At 38.3% G+C, this 14639-nt stretch overlaps 1 protein-coding gene and 1 pseudogene across 5 annotated transcripts in view; both read left to right on the top strand.

Moving 5' to 3' along the window:
• Positions 1 to 14639, top strand: part of Ago3 (argonaute RISC catalytic component 3) — a 104081-nt gene that overhangs the window by 48412 nt on the left and 41030 nt on the right. For all 5 annotated transcript variants that reach the window (XM_075946872.1, XM_075946876.1, XM_075946874.1 and 2 more), the window contains 3 exons: positions 8781 to 8915; positions 14185 to 14272; positions 14394 to 14541. In XM_075946872.1, the coding sequence (XP_075802987.1) occupies positions 8781 to 8915; positions 14185 to 14272; positions 14394 to 14541 (371 nt within the window). The remainder of the gene's footprint in view (positions 1 to 8780; positions 8916 to 14184; positions 14273 to 14393; positions 14542 to 14639) is intronic.
• Positions 8936 to 9039, top strand: LOC142834542 (small nucleolar RNA U3; annotated as a pseudogene).

Raw genomic sequence — 14639 nt, 5'->3', positions numbered from 1 at the left:
CTACACAGAGAAACTCTATCTCCAGGAAAAAGAAAAAGGAAGGAAAGAAAGAAAGAGACTATTGATGGAATTTTTAATATCCTAGGAAAGGTATCAAGCCAATTATTAGCCACAATTAGAATAGTAGTGTATTTCTCAAAGAAAAATCACACATCAATGAAAATTTTTAAAAATTATATTGATATGTTGATATGATTGAGTTAGAAATAAGCTTTAACTAAAATCTGGGAAAATATCACAATTTATTTCCAGTCACATAAAATTCAAGAACAGGGACATCTGAACTAGATTTACAATATTCATATTGTAAATCCATGAAGAAAGAAGGCACTAATCAGAAGTTTAAAAAAACAAGTGGTTTCTTTAGAGTGCACTGTTAGGTCTGGGAGAGGTTTTGGGAAAGAGGCGTCTGGGTATTAGCAGGATGAGCTGCGTTTTTGTTTTGGGTTTTTTTGTTTTTAGCTTTTTTGGTTATTTTTTGTGTGTATGAGTATTTTGTCTGTATTTATGTATGTGCATCAAGTGTGTGCCTGGTGTTTCTGGGGGTCAGAAGTGTTGGGCCCCCTGGAACTGGAGTCACGGATGGTTGTGAGCCACTGTGTGAGTGCTGGAAGTCAAACACTGGTCCTCTGGAAAAGCAGTCGGTGCTCCCAATTGCTGAGCCATTCTCCAACCCCTAGTGGTTCGTTTTTAAGTAACAAAATTGGGGCAAGCAGGAATTGCAGCATGTAACCCTTCAGCATCCCTCCCAGCAATATCCGCCTAGCATTAAATTATAGGTGTGATCAATTTTTTTTGCCAGGATCCATCATATATTGCTATATTTTTGATTATTAATTTGAATCCAGACATTCTTGGTACTAAATGTTGCAAATACTTAATTCTTTTTTATTTTCATCTGTACTTTTCTGTTGTGTCTGATTTATTTACCTATATTTTATTTTGCAGTGCTAGGAACAAAATCCAGGGACCTGTACACAGTAGGCAAGTTCTCTAACCACTGAGCTGTATCCCCCAGTCCTCCCAGGTTTCAGTTTGGGCACAGTGAAAATCCTAATCTCATTTCCATGAGACTTCATACAGTGTCTTCAAAGAATTCTTGTACAAATAATTACACGGAGAGTATAACTGCCTACAAGCAGTACATCGGTGAGCAAACGACATGAGTGGAAAATTACTCAGAAGTGGAAAAGGCTGCTCTGGGTTACTACCATATTTCAGGCACAAGTGGGTGCCGTGCATTAGTAATTCCCAGTGCTCTGAGAAATGTTATTTCTATTTCTGAGTCTGTATTTATGTCTGCGTATATGCATATATGTGCCATGTTTTGTTGTGAGTATCCAGATACCAGAAAAAGTTGTCAGATCTCTTGGACCTGGAGTTATGCCTGGATGTGAGCTCTGGGTACCAAACTCAAGCCCTCTGGAACAGGTGTGAGCTCCTTTAACTACTGAGCCATCTCTCTAGCTCCAGAAGTTTTTTTGTTTGTTTTTTAACAGATGAATAATTAGATGCTCAAAGGACTAGAAATGAGGATCAGTGGCATAGCACTTGTTTATCATGCACCAAGCCAAAGGTTCAATTCCAAGTACCACACTAAATAAATAAATGACACTCAGAAAAGTAGTGCGTGCTGGGTTAGAATCAAACTCCTGCAAGTTGATTTGATTTCCAACCCTTCTTTCATTCTGTTTGTGTTGTGTTTTCAATGTCAGAAGGATTTTTTTCTTAACTGGGTTTACTTATTTATTTATTTTCCAAGACAGGGTTTCTCTGTAGCTTTGGAGCCTGTCCTGGAACTCATTTTGTCGACCAGGCTGGCCTCGAACTCACAGAGATCCACCTGCCTCTGCCTCCCGAGTGCTGGTATTAAAGGCGTGCGCCACCACCGCTCAGTTTAACGGAGCTTTTTAAACATTGTTTCCTCGTAAAGCACTGTTTAGTGCACCCAAGGCCCTGAGTTAATCCCTAGTACAGTCAGTTGATTAGTTAATTAATTAATTAAACAAACATGCAATAAGTGAGAAAAGTAAAAGATAAGTTTCCAACAGAAGCAGAAAGTTGGGTTGGGAACAGAGTTCTGTGGGAGAACGTTTAACTAGCGTGTATAGGTCTAACTTCCGTTCACAGCACTAGGAAAAAACAAACAAAACAGTTTTATCTATTATCAATGAGTAAATCTAGTATGTGGATTTTAGGATATTTTATAAAAGTTTAATGAAATTAGCCATAATAAACTCAGTAATACATTATTTCACAAATTGAACTCACTCATAATCTCATTGCCCAATTTGATAATTTTTTCTCCAATTGTCTATCTAGATACAATCTTCTCAAACTTTCTTAACTTCTGTTTTTCTCAATTTAACTGAATTCTGGTGCCTTCTCATTTATTTTAATTTGTACTATATATGTGTTTATAATTTTGTTTGTTTGTTTTGCTTTTTCAGGACAGAGTCTCATTGTGTAGCCCTGGCTGTCCTGGAACTTCACTGTGAAGACCAAGCTGGCCTTGAACTTGTAAGATATGCCTGCCTTTGTCTTCCAAGTACTGGGATTAAAGGCATGTGCCACCACTACCCGGCATGTGTTTATAATATAATTTTTCTCATTTTGTTGATTGATGTTTAGGTGAATACCATATCTTTTTAATTATATTTTTATTTATGGAGGAATAAACTTGGAGGACAACTTGGAGAAGTCAATTCTCTTCTTCTACCTTGGGGCTCCTGGAGTGAAATTCAGATCCTCAGGCCTGGTGGCAGGCACCTTTACACACTGAGCTAGCTTGCTGGCCCTTGTCTTCTCTCACAAATCATGCTAATTTCTTAATTAATTAAGAGTTCTAATGAGCCGGGCGGTGGTGGCACATGCCTTTAATCCCAGCACTCAGGAGGCAGAGGCAGGTGGATCTCTGTGAGTTCGAGGCCAGCCTGGACTACAAGAGCTAGTTCCAGGACAGGCTCCAAAGCTACAGAGAAACCCAATCTTGAAAAATAAAAAATATCAGAAAATTAGGAAACAACCTTCGTCAAGACCCAGTAATACCACTTTTGGTTTGTTTTTTTTTTTTTTTGGTTTTTTGAGACAGGGTTTCTCTGTGGCTTTGGAGCCTGTCCTGGAGCTAGCTCGGTAGACCAGGCTGGTCTCGAACTCACAGAGATCCGCCTGCCTCTGCCTCCCGAGTGCTGGGATTAAAGGCGTGTGCCACCATCGCCCGGCGGTTATATATCCAAAGGATGCTCAATCTTGCCACAAGGACATGTGCTCAACTATGTTCATAGCAGCTTTGTTTGTCATAGCCAGAACCTGGAAACAACCTAAATGCCCCTCGACCAAAGAATAGATAAGGAAAATGTGGTACATTTACACAATGGGGTAATACACAGCAGAAAAAAATAACAACATCTTGAATTTTGCAGGAAAATGGGTGGATCTAGAAAACATTATTTTGAGTGAGGTAACCAGGACACAGAAAGACAATTATCATATGTACTCACTTATTGGTTTTTAAACATAAAGCAAAGAAAACCAGCCTACAAACCACAATCCCAGAGAACTTAGACAACAATGAGGACACTAAGAGAGACTTACATAGATCTATCTTCATGGGAAGTAGAAAAAGACAAGATCTCCTGAGTAAATTGAAAGCATGGGGACCTTGGGGGAGGATTGAAGGAGAGAGGGGAGAGGCAGGGAGGGGAGCAGAGAAAAATGTAGAGCTCAATAGAAATCAATTTAAAAAAGAAAAGAAAAATTTAAAAAAAGTTGTAATGAATGACTCAGAGAGAGCCTAGAAACAAAACAGCTGTGTATTCATGGAAACTTTGTAAACGTCTGAGGTGGCATTTCAAGTTAATGGGGAGAAGGAAAATAATAAATTGTATTTAAACAGTTATAAACATTTTTAAAAAAATAATTGGAAAGCCGGGCGGTGGTGGCGCACGCCTTTAATCCCAGCATTCGGGAGGCAGAGGCAGGTGGATCTCTGGGAGTTCGAGGCCATCCTGGTCTACAGAGCTAGTTCCAGGACAGGAACCAAAGCTACAGAGAAACCCTGTCTCGAAAAACAAATAATAATAATAATAATAATAATAATAATTGGATCCAGTCGGGTGGTGGTGACTCATACCTATAACCCAACACTTAGGAGACAGAGACAAGCAGATCTCTCAGTTCGAAACCAGCCTGGTCTACAGAGCAAGTTCAAGAACAGCCAGGGCTACACAGAGAAACCCTGTCTCGAAAACCAAAATCTAACAAACAGGTTTACTTGTTTCATTTAATGTGTATGACTGTTTTGCCTGCATATATATGTGTGTGTGTGTGTGTGTGCACCATGTGTGTGCCTGGCACCCATGAAGAAAGCATCTGATGTCCTAAAACTGGAGTTTCAGATGGCTGTGAGCCATCATGTGAGTGCTGGGGATTGAACCTGGGTGCTCTGCCAGAGTAACGAGAGCTCTTAACCATTGAGCCATCTCTCCAGCCCCTTGCCTTACTCTTTCTTAAGAGTGGTCATGGCTATTCTTGCTTCATTCTTTTATTGTTTTCTTTGTTTTATTCTTTAAGGTAATTGTAGTATTAGTTTCTTGGTTTCCATGGATAACCATTGCATCCTATTTGACACTTGTTCGGTCTTATTGGTAGTTGTTTTGAATATGCTGATAAATCTGAGAATAAATGTACATGGATAGGGTATTTTACTGTTAGAGTGTCTACAATATTTCTATATTAAATATACCTGTTACTTTTGTAATTCTTACACATATTTTTGCTTAGACTTCATCCCAAGTACTTTCAAATTTTTGTTGTGGGCCAGCAAGAGGATTCATTGGGCAAAGGCCCTTGTGTCCAAACTTATTGATCTGAGTTTGATCCCCAGAACCCACATAGTGGAAGAAGAGAACCAACTCTTGCAAACTGTCCTCCGACTACCAAGTTTTTGCACTGTGGCATGGCACATGCTCCATGCACCTCACACACACGTGTGTAATAAGTAAATACATTTAAAAATATGTTGATTGCAAAGAATATCTTTTTCATTAAATTTTGAGTTGATGGCTAGTTTGTAAAAATGCAAATTTATTTTTGTAATCTTAAGTCTGGCAGAATTTCTACTAATTTATCTACAGAGTAGTTTTCTATATAGTTACACTGATGTATAATTATTTGTTTTCCATTTTCTTCCATTTTTACTTTTTATTTCTCTTAATTTGCTTTACCGTGCTAATTAGTAACTTGCATTAAACAAAGTAGGATTTACCATGGATTTTTGTTAGATTGATCAAATTAAGGAAGGCCCCTTCTGGCCCTAGTACAATAAGAATATTAATTACAGCAGTGCAGGTTCTATAAAGTGCTTTTGTGGACCACTATTTATAAAAATTATTATATGCTTTCCCTCTTTTTTAAGATTTATTTATTTATTATGTATACAATATTCTGCCTGTATGTTGCCTACAGGCCAGAAGAGAGCACCAGATCTCATTAGGGAGGTTGTGAGCCACCATGTGGTTGATGGGAATTGAACTCAGTACCTGTGGAAGACCAGCCAGTGCTCTTAACCTCTGAGCCATCTCTCCAGCCCCCATGCTTTTATGTTATGTTTTAGGTTTATGTCAACATAGAACTTTTGGTTAATAGATATCATATGTTTATTGTATGTTTGTTTTATAGAGTTTTTAAATGCTATTAACTTTTTTCAAGAGTAATTAGCTTATTTGTGAAAGGGAAAGAAGGCATAAAATACATATAGGCTTATGAAGTATTAGGAATCATCTGGCACCATGATACATGCCTATAATATCAGCTTGGGATGGGGCAGCTGGTCTGGTTGATGGCGTTCAATGGGTAGAATGCTTGCCTGGAACACAGAGAGCCCTAAGTTCAGTCCACAGTACCACATAAACCAGACATGGTGCTGCAGGTCTATGATCTAAGCACTTGGGAAGTGGAAATAAGATGATCAAAGAAGTTCAAGATCATACACACATAGCAAGTGAGGCTAGCCTGGGCTCTATGAGACACTGTCTTAAAAACAAAACAACAAAAGTTTGAAAGCTCCACTCAAAGTTACCCTTACTTAAGACCCTGTGCACTGATCGCAGCCAATCCTTTTTTCTTATTTTACATCCCAGCAGCAGTTTCCCCTCCCTCCTCTCCGTGGGAGGCCTGCCCTTTCATCCCATCCTTTTCAAAGCTCTGTCTCACAAGGCTTAATATTCGTGCCAAATGTCCATGTTGTTGTGTGCAGTTTAGAAGATGGCAATCGATGAGGCGATTAGCAGGGTAACAGGAAAATGCAGTAGAAGTCATTGTAGGACGTTTGTATGGTTGTTTCAGCTGTGGCTTGGGAAACATTACATGGGACTGGTGGTACCCAGTGAAGAAAATCCACCTTTAGGGTTAAAGCGAACATGAAAGAGCATGTTCTTCATGATATATTTCTCTTATCTGTTTATTTCTGTTTTTAAAAGTAACCCAGGCCAGCATGTGCTGAACTAATTAAACGTCATGAAAATTAAGTGTACAGTGTATATATACATATATACATAATATATACATACATATATATATATCACTGGCATATTTTTGGTTTTTTGTTGGTTTTGTTTTTGTTTTGTTTTGCTTTTTGAGATGGGTGTCACTATGTAGCCCTGATGACCATGTAGAACTCATAAAGATCTGCCTACTTCTGCCTCATGAATTCCAGGGCTAAAGGCATGAATCACCACCACCTTCATCTTTGCTGGCATTTGCTTGTGCACAGAAATAGCCCCACAATTTTTCAGTAAAAGAATGTAATGTAGGGCTGGAGAGATGGTTCAGTGGTTAAGAGCACAGTCTGCCTGCCTGAATTCCATCTTCAGTACCCACATTGGGCAGCTCATAACCACCTGCGACTCCAGCTACAGGGAGTTCAAACTCTCTCTGTCCTCTGAGGCCACTGCATGCTCAAATGCAATGCCTTCCCATAGACACATATACATCCATAATTTTTTAATTAAAAAATATGTTAAATGTGGTGTATACACCTTTAATCCCAGCCCTTGGGGTTAGAAGGAGGTGTGTCTTTGTAAGTTTGAGGCCAACCTGGGCTACGTATTGAGTGCCAGACCAGCAAATGCTTCAAAGCGAGACCCTGTCAAAAAAAAAAAAAAAAAAGGAGATGTGTGGTCTACTAACCATCTTGTAATCTTGTAGTTCCAAAACCCAGAGATAAGAAACCACTTTTAAAATAATCATGCTGGCTAGTACACAGGTCGTTAACCTCCCAGTTACTCAGGATCATTTGGCAGATACCCCTGCTATGACCTGTGACTTGGGTTTAATATTGTCTTCTTAAGTCCTTACAAGGTAATGTATGCTCTCTCTAGAAGAAACTAGCATGGTAGCATAGGAAGCCTTATTTAAGAAATAATCCACTCTCTTCTCTGCTAAAGGGCTTGGGCGTTCTTTGGCTTCACAAGTTCTTGTCTCATAGAACCCTTCACTTGTGGTGAAAGAGGTAGATTATAAAAACTATGGTATTTTTGTTCTTATACCTCAGAAATCCAATTGCTTTATTTTGGAAAACACACACGTGTGTGCTGGGGGTATAATATATGTCATATGGATTCATATAAGGGACCATTTTTAACTGTACATAGTTAATTATGGAAATTTATTGATGAAGTTTCTGGGTTTTTAAATGTTAATTTGTTACAGGCCATGGGAGTATACAGCAGGTGACAAATAGTGTTAAACAGTCCGACCTACCAGATGAGAGATTCTCTAATGGGAAGCCCCACTTGGAAAAGCCTTGGGGTCACTGGCCGCAGATAACTGTTTCTGTCTGTAATTTCTCTCATGTAATTTCTCTTCATTTCTTTCCTAAGAACTGCTTTGGGTGTTTTTCCACTGCTTGTATGTTTATCTCGTTAAAATTTTCCATTTACTGGGCACATATATCTGTGGATGGTCAGGAAGATGATCTTGATATGTAGAAAATATGCTAGGATATGCTTCATAACTAGATCTATTGTCTTACTAGGATTTCAAGGCATTTAAAAGCCTGCTTTGTTCTTTTTACTCAGATCAACACAAGAAAATAACAAATTTCTCCTCAGCCTAAGACAAAATGCACACAATTAGCTCATTATCACCTCAGAGCACGTTCAGACTAGACTAAAGGATTTTGTAAATGGATCATAAGTTTTAAACTTTACAGTTATTCACAAGGTCAGAGTTGCAGGCGTCTAAACAAGGTTATTAACACAAAGAAGCTAAAATATCATGCCAATTCTTCATTTGCTAAGTCTAGCTGATAAAAGAACTATGTCTCATAGCCTGTCTCACTGGGCACCATGTGCCCGCCCTCTGGTCACAGTCTTACTTCAGAAACCTTGAAGCTTTGCGTTGCCATGGTAAAGGGTCCGGCCCTTACTGCTCACCCAAAGGAATGTGCTTTTTACCAATGAGATGTGACTCTTGTAACTTTTTATTATTACTTCAAGCTTCCTGTAAAAAGTGTATTTAAGCTAGGTGAGCAGGGAAGCAGAGAGAATTGAAACAGTGAAATAGAAAAAGATTTAGAACTACAGAATTAGGACAAGAAAATTAGAGAGGCAGAAGAATAAAGACCATGACTTGAACAGCATATGTGTTGAGTTTATTCTGTAACCCCTCAGATAAGAAATCTTCTAAGTTCCTTTAACTATGCTGTGGCTTCTAACCTGAACCATGGAAGGTTGTTTTGTGAGCTGAAATTAATTTCTACTATCTGTGTTTTCTCTTAGTTTCTGCCACTGCCTTCTACAAAGCACAACCTGTAATTCAGTTCATGTGTGAAGTTCTTGACATTCATAACATTGATGAGCAACCCAGACCTCTGACTGATTCTCATCGGGTCAAATTCACTAAGGAGATAAAAGGTGAGTTAATCAGCATTTAGAAGACTATACTTTCAGCATCATTTCTGAAGTTTGTTACTAATTAGCTTTTTAAAACAGCCTGACTATAAAATGCATGGATGAGAAAACTTTCTATTAAAGTGTTTTTATAATTAGGATCAATCTGTGTGATATGTCCAATAGAATATAGATTAATTATAAAATGTTACATCAGATCCAGTGCTGTAGCTTCTTAGATAGTGGTTAGATGAAGACTGCTGAGCAACCCAGCTATGTTTTCGTTATTGTGAACACTGTCCTGTACTAGCTGGAGAGATGAGTGTGTCTCATGGGAAAGTGTTTCTCTAATACTATCTTTCCCAAGTAAGAATCTTATCTTTAAAATATTTTAACTTTAGAATTTGACTCACTCTTTGAGCATATTCTGTTTAATGATCTCATTATTTTTCTAAAATTACAGTTTTTTTTAAATCTTATATCTTTGGAATTTGAGAATATAGAGTTCACCGGTTTTGTGTAATGTGCATTATAGAGGGACTATCTTCGTAGCTAAGATTTTTACAGTGGTGTTGCAGCATATGTTCATTTCACTGAGAAAGTTGTATCTATGGTCCCTCAAATTAAAATCACTTTAATAGTGTTCCGATATTATATTCTGTGCGTACTTGCTCCTTCTGTATATTTTTAAGTGCATAAACCCATGCACACTGTGGTTTATCAGCAATTTCAGGGATTTTTAAAAAGCAGTTTAATTGTGTACAATCCCCTCCTTATTTATGGCTTTAGTATCTAATCCTCCAGTAAAATGTAACCCCACTGTGTTTAGTGTAGTATGTAGTCATGAAGGAAAACCAGATATTGTCTAATAAGGAGTAACAAACTGTTTATATTAAATGCTACATTGTAAATAAACAGAAATAATTATGTTGTTTTTATTTTAAGATTTTACCTATTTGTTGCAGATAATTTTCAGCTTGTGGTTTGAAGGAAGCACTCAAGTTTGTTCACTGAACATCTCTCAGTCCCCAAACCAATTAGAGTAGGTGAATACATCCTGCTTGTTCAGTTCTCATCCATCCTTTGCCATTCAGTAACAACAGAAAGGCGACAGTCATTGTAACAAAGCCTTAGAAGGAAAGCCCTTCCTGTCTTGTTAATGAGCATCCATCTATCTCAAGCCCTATGAGTGCCGAAATAAGACACTGTTAAAGATGACTGTTTTGCAACCATATCATTGTCCTTTCATAATCTGTTTTAACTGCAGTTAGCACTGTCAGGAGGTTCGTGCATTACCTGCCATCGTATATGTGATCATCTAAATGCCATGGTTTCTAGTGGAGTTGCTGCTTAGTTACCACCTCTGATATCATGCAATCACTTACATTACTGTGCGGTAACTATGCAATCAACTCATATCACCACTCTATCACAGAAAATACAAGATGTACAGAACAAGGATTCAGCTGCTGCCCGGAGAGCATGGACTCGATCCTAACTGCAACTGCTCAGGGGCCCAAAGAAATGACTGAAAAATTGACTAGAAAGCATTATAAAGTTGATGTGATAGTGAAGGTAAAGCCAAGTTTATAGGTTAAATGTCTATTAAAGCCGAACATTTTGGTTGGATGGAGGGTTTGGGGAGGGACCTGGGCAGAGAATTATCTATTCCATTCTTTATAATTTTGACTTTTTGCTAGCCCCTGGACTTGGTATAATTGTTAGGTACCCTTGATCTTAAATTTGGGGTATAAACTGTGGGTTGTATCTAAACCAGGGTATTTAAATCCATTAAAGTCAAGAAGACTGTTTTTAAAAAGAGGGGTTTTTAAAGTGCATCATGTATTCCTATCATAGGAGCTCAAAAAAATAGAGTTTTGTGTTCAGTGATGTTTGGGTTTAAGATTTAACTTACATAAGGGATTTGATGATAGCTACTAAATAGTGTCATAAATTATGTCATAATTAATATAAATTTTAGTATATTGATTGAATTCTAATTAAACTTACTTCCAACTAGTTAGTAATAACTTTGGAGTGTTTTTTTTTAATTTTTAAAAATTTTTTAAAAGATTTATTTATTTATTTATTATGTATACAGTGTTTTGCCTGCATATCTGCCTGCAGGTCAGAAGAGGGCACCAAATCTTATTACAGATGGTTGTGAGCAACCATATGGGTGCTGGGAATTGAACTCAGGACCTTTGGAAAAGTAGTCAGTGCACTTAACCACTGGGCCCTCTCTCCAGCCCCCCAGAGTAGTTTTTTTAACAGTAATTCTTGGGACTTACACAGCAGAAATATTGGGGGAGATGTGTGATAATTTTATGTATTTATAAGCACTAATTTGCTTTCAGTAAAAACTTGTTTTATGAGCTTGTTGAACCTCATTTATATAAAAATATTTTATATAAAACTATATTTTTTAAATCCTGGGAAAAACTTGAAAATAGTTAACTGGTTCAAATAACAGAAACTTATTTTATTACTTCCCCCTAAACATAATATTTTTATGTTGCTTACTTCATATTATTGCTGTTTCCACAATTGTGGAAAAAACCATATTGTGATTTTTTTGGCCTTCTTAATCATAACATAATAAATATTTGAAATCTTAATTTTAGAAATGTATCTATAATGAAAAATTACTTCTCAGTGATTTGATTTTTTATTAAGAATACTTTTAAAGAAAAACCATTTACTATCCTAATTTGTGCTGATATATCAAAAGAAAATTATCATTTACTATGAGTATACTTTATATTTGGTACTATAATTAGGTAAGAAAACAAATTACACTGTGTTAAGATTTCTCTTTCATTTTGTACTGGATAGTTCTTTGCTGAGTTGGGAGGTACAACTCTGCACTCTCTAGAATATTTGAAAGTGTCCAGCCCCTACTCACCAACTGCCAGTGATATCACCTAGTTTTAAGAGTCACAGAAGTCTTCCTGGGGCTGGGAATGTAGCTTAGTGGTGAAGCACTTGCCTAATGTGTGTCACAACCTAGGATTTGCACACACACACACGCACACGCACCCCTTCTCCAGGCATTACTCAATGGCCAGGGAGAGGTGGGCAAAGTCACGTTCAGATGAGAATTACTGCACCATAGGAATTACAGATATAAAAGTGAAATTGCTTAAAGTGTAATAACCATAATTTCTATTCAGAAACTAGAATTCCTCCATCTGTAACCTTCTAGACTCACTCTTCAGAGCCAGGCCAAACTTTAGGTTTGGACGTGTTTTTCTGTGAAGAGTAGCTTTTATATGTTAACTCCTTCAATGGTATATTGTATTGTTAACTCCTGGGCTACTGCATTGGCTAATATGGCAGCCAGGAGTTTGTGTAACTAATTTTATTAAAATTAAACTTTCTCTCTATCAGGCACATTAGCTGATTTCATGGAATCAGTAACAAATTCCTAATGATTGCCATGTTAGCACAAACAGAAACGTCATCTCAGGACACGGTTTCTCAGCGCTGCTTAAGAAAACCCTGCTGGGAATGGTGGCACGCACCTTTAATCCCAGCACTTAGAAGGCAGAAGCAGGGGGATCTCTGAGAGTTCAAGGGTAACCTGGTCGCAAGTTCCAGGACAGCCAGGACTTCACAGAGACTACTGTTCCTCCCCCACCCCCAATAAATAAAAATAAGAAACTTCCTGAAGACTGTCAATTGATACGTCAGGCATGGAGGCACACCCTTGTAATCCCACACAACCGGGGAATGAGGAAGGTAGATAAATTCAGGACCACTGTGGCAACTCAGGCATACCCTGTCTTAAAACAAACTGTAAAGGCTCCAGGGAGGATATAGCTTCGTGGTAGGACCCTTGCCTGGTATACACAAGGCCCCGAGTACCTGAAAAAATAATTTTTTTCTTCAGCTGAAGATTTAAAGCCCATTTCTTTACTTTCTAAAATTGGTCTGGAATCCTTGAATCACAAATGAACTACAAAGATCTAGAAATATTTAAAATTACATACTGGAGAAGTGGTTCAGTGGTTAGGAGCAATGGCTGTTCTTCCAGAGGACCCAGGTTCAATTCCCAGCACCCACATGGCAGATCACAACTGTTTGTAATTCCAGTTCCAGAGGATCTGACACCCTAACACAGACATACACGCAGGCAAAACATCAATGTGTATAAAATAAATAAATCTTAAAAAAATTAGTTGCAAAACTATATGTATACATTTTACCGAGAGTTTATTGCTTTCATCAGGTTCTCAAAGGGGTTGGTGACTCCATAAGAAGGTAAATATCACCTGCTTTAAGAATTATTTGGGGGCCAGAGAGATGGCTTAGTGGTTAAGAGCACTGACTGTGCTTCCAGAGGACTCAGGTTCAAATCCCAGCACCCACATGGCAGCTTACAACTGTCTGTAACTCCAGTTCCAAGGGATCTGACACCCTCACACCAATGCACATAAAATTAAATAATTGAATTCTTTAATCCCAGCACTCAGGAGGCAGAGGCAGGTGGATCTCCGTGAATTCAAGGCTAACCTGGTCTACAAGCACTAGTTCCAGGACAGGCCCCAAAGCTACAGAGAAACCCTGTCACCAAAAACCAATAAGTAAACAAACAAATAAATAAATAAATAAATAAAAAAGAATTACTTGGAGGATCCCCAGGGTGGTGGCACACACCTTTAGTCCCAGCACTCATGAGACAAAGGCAGGTGGGTCTTCTGTGAGTTCTAGGTCAGCCTGGTCTACATAGCAAGTTCCACTACAGCCAGAGATACATAGAGAGACCCTGTTTCAAAAACTACAAAAGAATTCTTTGGAGGGTTGACAAGATGGCTCAGTTGTTAGATTCACTTGCCATCAAGCTTGGCAATCTGAGTTTGGTCCCTAGAACCCACATGGTGAAGGAAAAGAACCAATTCCTACAAAGTGTCCTCTGACCTCTACGTTCATTTGTGCATGGTCATACACACACACAAAATAAATAAATAAATAAATAAATAAATATTTCTGAGAATTAAGAATTATTTAGCTTCCATTCTAGTAGCCACTATTGCTAAGAAAAATTAATAAATAAAGAAAAATGAATAAATTTAAAATGCTTAATAAAAAAGAAAAGTAGTTGGCACTGAAAGGTCAGTCATTATTAGAACGATTATTAGCAATGTCATATTTAAAACATCCTAGTATCACATTGCTCGTGACACAGATTTTTCTGCCAGCTCAGAACTGAGATTTTTTTATAGTAGTGAACAACCTGGGTAAGTTTTTTTCCTGAAATTTCTGTAACCTTCATTTTTCTTGTTGGGAACAGGTCTGAAGGTTGAAGTGACTCATTGTGGAACAATGAGACGGAAATACCGTGTTTGTAATGTAACAAGAAGGCCCGCCAGCCATCAAACGTAAGAAAAGCTGGTGTCTCCCACACAGCCATGTGAGGCAGCTCACTCTAAGTAAGGGGTGGGTAGTTTGCTAGCTCACAAGAGGATAAGGGTTGCTCATGTCAGCTCTTCTTTTTTCCAGCTTTCCTTTGCAGTTAGAAAACGGCCAGACTGTGGAGAGAACTGTAGCACAGTATTTCAGAGAAAAGTACTCTCTTCAGCTGAAGTACCCCCACCTTCCCTGTCTGCAAGTGGGGCAGGAGCAGAAGCATACGTACCTGCCGCTGGAAGTAATGTCTTTAACTGCTTATGGCTACTTCTGTTCGTCCTCTCTGCGTGCGTGCACACCTGTGGGTGTGCGCGTGGGTGTGGGGTGTGCACATGTGCT

Source organism: Microtus pennsylvanicus, chromosome 13 (genome assembly GCF_037038515.1).
Source record: "Microtus pennsylvanicus isolate mMicPen1 chromosome 13, mMicPen1.hap1, whole genome shotgun sequence".
NCBI classification, from domain to species: domain Eukaryota; kingdom Metazoa; phylum Chordata; class Mammalia; order Rodentia; family Cricetidae; genus Microtus; species Microtus pennsylvanicus.
This window is presented reverse-complemented; position numbering and strand designations above follow the sequence as displayed.